General features: G+C 36.1%; 1 protein-coding gene across 1 annotated transcript; it reads left to right on the forward strand.

Annotated features, from left to right (window-relative positions):
- The first annotated feature begins 2,367 nt into the window (after window positions 1–2,367).
- LOC102713700 (protein RICE FLOWERING LOCUS T 1-like) lies at window positions 2,368–8,726 on the forward strand. The gene is made up of 4 exons (XM_015836715.2): window positions 2,368–3,093; window positions 3,451–3,512; window positions 8,109–8,149; window positions 8,264–8,726. Exons 1-4 carry the CDS (start codon window positions 2,893–2,895, stop codon window positions 8,485–8,487), a joined length of 528 nt encoding a protein of 175 aa, XP_015692201.1. The 5' UTR covers window positions 2,368–2,892; the 3' UTR covers window positions 8,488–8,726.
- Window positions 8,727–9,049: the final 323 nt, after the last annotated feature.

The raw sequence follows: 9,049 nt of genomic DNA on the forward strand, positions 1-9,049 counted from the left end.
ATTTATTTGCTGATCTTAAACTTAGGACAAGTTACCCGTCAATAGCTGTGGCTCTTCTGTATAGCAGTATAGTTGGTGTGTTAGAACTCTTACCATATCTAAAAATTAGTTGTTTGTGTGCTTAGTTTTAAAATTTTAAAAAAGTCAATGATAAAAAATCCTAAATAAAGACAGATTAATTGGTAATTAACTGTTGCTTGATTTTTTTTAAATGTGTGGATTGTCTAAATTTAAATTTAAACATGGTGCAGGGTAAACTTGCATAGAGTGTAGCCTAACTTATATACTCTTTCTGTCTCAAAATATAAATGCTTCTATATTTTTTTTCATTGCGATATTTTTTCCACAGATTAAGAAGAGCAATAAAATTAAATAGGGATAGTTATGGATTATGATTAGTTGGGATGAACTAGGTGAAGACGGAGATAAATTTTAAATGCTATTAAAATGTTGCTATATTTTAGGATGGAGGGAGGGAGTAGTACTATTCACAAGGCAAACTTACATAATATAGAAAATGCAAAGTTAGTACCATGAATTGCAACTTCTTGTTTGCTTAATTTCTATTTCTTGAAGTAATATACTTAATTATACTGAGGGAAACAACAAATATCATTTTTTAAAAAAAATATCAGGTTAGAACATTTTTTCCACAAAGAAGAAAATAAGTATTAGGTACTGATCTAGTGTTGAAAAAAGTAATTAATAGATAATTTAAAAACCAGTCACTTAACAAACAGATAACCCATTAATTAGTAGTTACCATTAGTATTACTCCGTCAATACTCGGGTGCATGACTCCATGTACCAGCGTCCTGCCGTCCTCCTTTTGCAACACCTACCTTGAAAGCACGTCCTAGAATATTCGTTCTAACAAGAAGTCGAACCGGTCTTTGTAACCACACTAGAGTATAGGTCCTTCCGCTGTAACAACATCCTCCTTGTGTTCATAAACATTACTCACACGCGAGTATGTTTTCAATTGAAATTTGTGAGATCAGGTATTACCGTCAAATTTTGACTGCTGTGTGGTTTTCGGCCTGGTAATATTTTCTTTTTTTCGCTTTGTAATAGAACTCTTCTTTTCTTAATACTTTCTTATCTCTGTCTCAGATTATAAGACTTTCTGGATTTAACTAAATTCATCCATGTATCTATGTATATGTTTTGGATATGTATCTAGATTCATTAGCACGTAAATGAATCTAGCCAATGCCAGAAAGTCTTATAATATGAAACGGAGGGAATAACTGCGAAGGGACTCCTTTTAGTGGTTTGAGTAAAGAAAATTGACTGTGTTAAGGTGCGTAATATGGTGTGCATGCGTGTGATATCTTGTATACCGTTATAAAATATGAGTATTTTTAGAATATAAACCACAATTTAAGTATTTCAGCAGCACTAATTTCAATATACGAAAAATCCATACATTCCAACCATTCAAATGGTTGAAAAGAGAACCCAAGCAATTAAAAACTCAAAAACATCAATATGACTAAAAGAAATATTGTTGACTTAATCTCACAGTATCTACATCTATCCCAAAACGTAAGTATTTATAGATTGTTTAGTAGATATTAACATTAAAAACATTATGATATTTCATAATAAATAAGGAACGAATAGGGGTGGGAGGGTAGTTGGGGATAAAATAGAAAAAAATTTAAATTGAAAGTGATTAATGAAATAAGTAGTATCGTAAATAGTGTCAAGAATATTTATATTTTAGTCTAAGATTCAAAATCTAAAAATAATTATATTTTGTAACCGAGGGAGTACCTATCGGTACTTATACTTCAGAACGGAGTTACTCCATTCGTTTCATAATGTAAGATGTTTGACTTTTCTGTTTGTAATGTTTAACCATTTGTCTTATTCAATGAATAATGGAAATATCATTTATTTTGCCTGTGACTTACATTATTATCAAAAAAAACTTTAAGCATGGCTTGTCATCTTTTATATTTATACTAAATTTTTGAATAAGACGAATGGTCAAAGGTTGCAATAAAAAAAATCAAACATCTTACATTATGAAACGGAGCTAGTAGTAATTAATTAAGGCTAAGGATAGTTGAATTAGATGAAGCGTATGTTTGAAGGAGCTTTCGATTCTAAGAAGCAGTTGTTTGGTAGTCGGCTTCTGAGAATCTAAAAATAACTATGAAACTTAGTTTCTGGCTTCTTAGTTTACTTTCCAGAATCTGCAACTACAAAATCGAAGCTGTGAACCGATTAGGAAAAGATTCTGACAGTCAGCGTTGGTAAAAAACTAAAAGCTCCCCAAACAGGAGGCCCGAGGTCTAGCGTAGTAGGTGCGCAAACAGTGTAAGTACGTTGGAGCGGTAGAGTGTAGGGTAGCTTTCCTAGAGAGACGAGGTAGTAGCTGAGAGCGAGAGAATTAAGCAGAGAGAGACCATTCCCCTCGTCATCTCCTCATCTTCAAGTCACCGATCGATCGCCTCGGCTGGCAAAGCTAGCTGGAGCGGAGTAGCTAGGGCCGGATGGGGCGGGGCCGCAGTACTTGGCCGGCCGATTCCCAGCTGTACCCGTGCCGGGGTGCCGACACCACCACCCGTCCACTCGATCCGTCGCCCCGGCCGGCCGCTGCCGCATGCGTCGCCGTACGTCGTACGTGCTGCGCCACTGATCCGGCCGGTCGACTCAGCTGACAGATCGATAGAGCTAGCTAGCTTTGGCCGACCGGGAGTGCTCGTGATCGAGCTCGATCGCGAGCGATCTGGTGTTATATAAGGGCGACGAGTGTGGTGGTCGGGCTATCTATCTCGGTGGTGGTGCAAGTGCGGCGCGGCCGGCCGGGGAAAGAAATTAATCCTGGCCGGGGAGGGAGCTTAATTGGCGGCGCGCGGCGGCGAGAGGTAGGAGACGGACATGAGCCGGGGGAGAGGGGACCCGCTGGTGCTGGGGAGGGTGGTGGGCGACGTGGTGGACCCGTTCGTGAGGAGGGTGGCGCTGCGGGTGGTGTACGGCGCGCGGGAGGTGACCAACGGGTGCGAGCTCAGGTCGTCCGCCGTCGCCGACCAGCCCCGCGTCGCCGTCGGCGGCCCCGACATGCGCACCTTCTACACCCTGGTACGTACCGCTCGCCGCCGCCGCCGGCAGAGCATGCAGCATCTCTCTCATCACCCTAAACCCTAGATGGTATTCCACCAGTTATTCTATCTTATCCTCTATTCTAAAAATGGAGGATGAAAGATAAAATTGAGCTCCAGCAGAATATCCATCTGATTCTCTATTTTTAGATGGCATTCGTATTTGAAGAGATAAAGTCTATATAGATGTCTTTCCATAATCTAAAGAAATACAGATGATCTGCTGGAGTACATAGAGATATATAGAGGATAAAACTGTTTTAGATAATTATCAAAATGAAAATATGATTAACCAAATTAAAATGATCGGTTCGGATGCGCTATCTATCTATCTCAGGTGATGGTGGATCCGGACGCGCCGAGCCCCAGCGACCCCAACCTCAGGGAGTACCTGCACTGGTGAGTCAGCAGCATGCACCTAGCTGTAGCTGATTCACTTCACTTCATCACTTCAGCTTCAGCTCGATCGATCGCTAGCCAGAGACTTGCAGTTACCAGCTCATATGAGAGTTGATCTCTGATGCTTTCAAGAGAAAAAGGAGAAAAAAAAACAATAAGGATCACACATTTCTCTGTGCATATACCGATCGATCCAGCACTGTTCGTTTGATTGGGCCTTCTAGCTAGCTAATTTTCCCTGAGTTAACACTCATATCTCACGATCTGGATTAATTGACTCAAATAGGATTTATACATGCAAATTGGGTTATAACACAGGAACTTTGAGTAGATCTTAAATATGCCTAATAACCTGACTGATTATACCTGATTACAAAAGCAACACCAAATCTATCTACATTCAACATTTTATTCAGTAATAGTTCCATGGAATGTCAAGTAATGTTAGAAAATGATTTTTTTAAAGTACACTTTCATAACTGTGAGTCGTCCGTTACTTTATATGCAACGGATCTGTTTTTTTATATTAGTGTAGTACAAACTTTATAGGGGTAAAATTAGAATTAAATTATATAACATTGTAATAAATTACTAAGTATATCTTATCAAAGTTTTAAATAAAAGATTTAATATACTTATAAAATATATGGTTAGATTTAAATTTTACTATACTACTACCCTTCCTACCAAAGATACCGTATAAACTTTTAAGTGCAGTATAGCTTTTATGCCTAAAAGATCAGTATTTTTTCTGAATCATTTCATTAAATACATTATAGGATTATCAGTAAAATACCGTTACATATAAAGAATCTGGTCATATAAAAATATGAAAACAATTTTCTTACCTACAGTGTGTGCATGAAAAGGAAATGTATGGATAGGTAGAGAATATGTGTACTGTGCATCCATGCAGATATAGCAGATATTTTCTCTGTCCTTAAATATAAGAAATTTTAGGAATAATTCTGGACAATCATTTATCCATATTCATCAATTTTACGACAAAGATATAATTTTACTCTATCCATTAATCTAAAAGGGAGGCATTTGATTCAAATTTTCCCACACCACACATGTGGAGCCTCAAATCTTTTGCCCAGCAAAATGTGCTTATTTATTAATTTTTATATAAAAAAGAGGTTTCTGTCTAGTTATTTTGTGAGGCATTATATGTCCCCCCAAATGTGGGTATTATATGAAATTTACTCAAGAATAGAACATTTGGGCTTAAATACATACACACACACACAAACAAGTTAATTTTCCCTTCCTAGCTAGCTTAGTACAACTAAAGCTTGGTATAGTCCAGGATAATAATATCTTGGAAAATATAGTCCATCGAGGGGTCCCAAATACGTGGACACTACATGCATGCCAAAAGGATTGGATCGATATAAAACGCTGATGCAAAATTTGTACCTCAAATTATATAGGAGCTGATAAACGATTTGGATAAAAAAGCATGGTGAAAATTAAAGTAGTTATATATGAAATTGGACAACGTACATATTTTAATTTTCTTGATAAATTTATTAGAAAAAAATTGCAATGAAGTAAAAAACACAAGAAAGTAACAGAAATTGAGGAGGATGCTAGACAATATATTCATCTGTATGTCCATGTTAGAACTTGCGGTATTGTTTGATAGTAGTATGTATTTTTGAATGATTGCATACGATTAATGTGCTACCCTGCACACGGTTGTGGGAATACGAATAAAATTGATATAAGAAAAATTGCTGCGACAAAATTAGGTGACAGAAGGTTGTAATTTATTAAGAAAACTTTACATGATGTCGATATTATCCACGATTATTGGTCTGTTTTGTGGTTAAAATAGAATAAGGTGATATAGCATATTTTCTTTTGAATAGAACGTTGAGGACGTGAGGACCATGGATGTGTTCTTTTTTAGCTTTTAGATAAAAAATGAAAGATTATCTAATTTTCTTATAGTTATTTAATAGTGTAAACAATAAAATTAGCTGTTACAAAGTTAAAATCAATTTTAGAAAGATAGATGATGAACTTCTATATAGAAAATTTTGCAAAAAAAACACCGTTTAGTAATTTGGGAAGCGTGTGTGCAAAAATCAAGAAAAAAGTCTAGGAAAAGTCCAGGTTAAAGAACGCAGCCCATATCATAGCGTTTGGCTAGTAATGTCCTTTCGATGTGATTTGTTTTGGAAGATTCAAGCATGTATTCATTAAGAAAAACTATGTTCAAAACTGAGTGCATTGTAGTGTTAGTGACATCCTAAAGCTAAGGGGATTTTTTTCATGCAAATGTATGTCCAGAAAGAAGGGATTAGAGGTGATATACATGTAGAAAATAGGGGAAATTGTAAGTATATGGTAAGATGGAAAAGATCACACTAAAACACAAAATGATGAAATATGAATTGATTATTAACCGATTCTTCATTGAGAGCCCCTGGCTGATTTTATCAGTGGATTCTGCATTGAGAAGTCTGAATTGTAAGCAAATCAAACATATGGACTATCCTATATATAGGGATGCATGGCTTCTTAATTCTTCGTCAAGTATATGCATAGGAAATTAAAAATGAAGACAAATGAAATTGTAACTGTGGTTTAGAATTTACAACATATTGGTAGCCTGTTGATTCCCAGATTAATAGAAAGATCATTTAGAATAGTAGATCGAGCAGCGATTTATCGCCTCGCTTTAATTGAGAGTATCCTATATGGAAGTAATTAAAGTTGGGCCAGCAATCACATAAGTACCCAATGCTCAAATTTAATCGAACTGACCATTTTGCGTACTCTCTCATCTAGTGGTTGATATAATTCGGAGGACGTGGCTGGACCTAATCACAGCTAATGAGGATACATACATAGGATTCATATATCACTCCACCTTGCACTAATTGGCCTCCAAAGAAACTGTATGTACCAAATTGAAAACGATAACTTGCACTCATAATCCGTATTATTGTATATTTATATATGGAGTTGACTCTGGTGTATTTTACTGGTAGTATAATTTAATCCATACCGTTGATCCATTTTTATCGGATGGCTATGATTAAATTATACTACGAACGATATTAGGTATATTAGAAATTTGGAAGGGTGATATTGTCCTTTTTATTATGATCTTTATTGCAAAAAAAGCAAAATTACAAAATACTACTAATCAAGTAATTAACAAAGTATAAAAATACCCTTTTTTCTACCGGTAGTATAATAATACAGTAAATGTGCCAGAGAGTTGCCCTTTATATATAGTAACACATATAGCAAAATGATTTTGGCAATATTGTATATGATCGTCAGGATATCAATTGCAATGAATCAGTTGCACTTTCATGTCAGTAGTGAGCTAGCAAACCCTACAATGAAATAACAAGTTCATCCTAGTAAAAAATCCATTGTATCTGCACTATATACACTCATTTTTAGTGCAGTTTTTTTACAAAGGGAGAATAGAGGTACGGATTTATCACTTTACTTACTCCAGTGCTACCTCAATGTATAAATATATGATATTTTAATTGGTCAAAATTTTAAAATGTTGATTAACAATAACTCACAAAATATTTGGTTCCGAAAAATGAAAAAAAAACATATGGATAGATTTTTCCTTATAAGTACTTTTAAAATATGTTAATGTATCGTTTCTAGTAAGATATAGTGGTGAGAGTTGTACATAAAAAGTAAATAAAATAAAAAATATCATATATTTAAATATAGATGTAGTAATTAGTAAAATTCTTAACAAAATTAATTTCACAGTTATCACAGTGAGTGCACTCCTAATTATTTTCGTGCCAAATTAAGCAAATTCTTCATTTTGATTCCTTCACGTGGTTCATTTCTTTTTTTATGTATTGTAGGATAGTAAAAACACTAGTACCTCTTCGTTTTGAAAGAAAATCATAAAAAATATATATTCCTTTGAAATAAACACTTCATGCATTCGTTTCATAGGATTCAAAGAAAAATTTCCCAAAGAAATCATGTGTCAATCCTCCAAAAAATGTACTAATTTCATAGGAGTAAGAACATCCACTCCATCCAATTTATTTAGCTCATTAAGGAAAAAATTCCAGTGTTTTAATTCTTTATTTTGCATGTGCATTCCTACCATATTTCTATATTTTTTCTATTCCTATGGTTTGAAAATCTGTGAACCGAAGAGGCCAAGGAATAATGAGGTGCCATGGGTGTCCGTTCAGTTCCAATTATTTCGTATTTAAACTAAATATTTAAGAAATTATTGATGGTTAGATTTTTTTTAAATGAATAATGGTCAGAATTTTAAAAGTTTTACCAAATCTTATTCTAAATGATAACCGGAAGAAGTACTTAGGTTTGTCGCTATATAGTCAAATATCTTTAAATTAGACTTCGAAAAATATACTAACATCTACGATGCCAAATTAGCATCCATCATTGCTCAAAGTCGAAAAGATTTAACATATTGCAAGCCTAAAGTGATCTATGATATATATGAACGGAGGAAGTACATCGTTGCAAAATGTCAATTCTTCCTTTAAGCAGATTCTACTTCTCATACGTATATATATGCTGAATTAGAACTGATCAGATGGAATTAAACCAATGCAGGCTGGTGACCGACATCCCGGCAACCACAGGGGTTTCTTTTGGTACTGAAGGCGAACGCGACACTGTCACTCTCTGAGCTTAATTAGAACAAGCTAGAGCTCTCTAATTACACCACACCTGTGCATTGATGTGAGTGAGGTGATGATGGCGTGCAGGGACGGAGGTGGTGTGCTACGAGAGCCCGCGGCCGGTGCTGGGGATCCACCGGCTGGTGTTCCTGCTGTTCGAGCAGCTCGGCCGGCAGACGGTGTACGCGCCCGGGTGGCGCCAGAACTTCAGCACCCGCGACTTCGCCGAGCTCTATAACCTCGGCCTCCCCACCGCCGCCGTCTACTTCAACTGCCAGAGGGAGTCCGGCACCGGAGGTAGAAGAATGTGACCTAATTTCCTATCATCATCTTTCTTTATCTCTAAGTACATAAATGCTAGCTCTCTCTTCGGTTTCCAAGTGTAATTTCCGCTGCTCTTTCTTGAGAGAGTTTCTGTCCCCCATGTGTTCCTCTCCTGCCATTATTAATTGAAATATTAATTGAAATGCTACAAGTCCGATCGATATATATAAGTGATGCACTGGTTTCAATATATGATGATTTACAGGCGATCGAATAAAGTCATTTTAGCACCTTCTTGATTCTTATGCACATTCACTGAAACATCCTACGTTTGGAATCAGAGGGAGTACCATTCTTTCTTTAAGAAATAGAGGGGGAAACTCTCTTTCCCTTTCTATCATCAGAAATGGCCTTAGATCGGTATGATTTAAGACGATTGAATTGATGGGTATACACACCTCCAAATGGGATGCAAGTGTACAATATGTGATTATGAGCTATTGGTTAATCGATCGCCACAAGCATTTTCTTTGCAAGGAATTATAAGGAATATGTCACATTGTTTTAGTGCACCTTGTAGCTAACTTCTGCTTGCGTTTGTTCCAACTT

Source organism: Oryza brachyantha, chromosome 1, assembly GCF_000231095.2.
Source record: "Oryza brachyantha chromosome 1, ObraRS2, whole genome shotgun sequence".
NCBI lineage: Eukaryota > Viridiplantae > Streptophyta > Magnoliopsida > Poales > Poaceae > Oryza > Oryza brachyantha.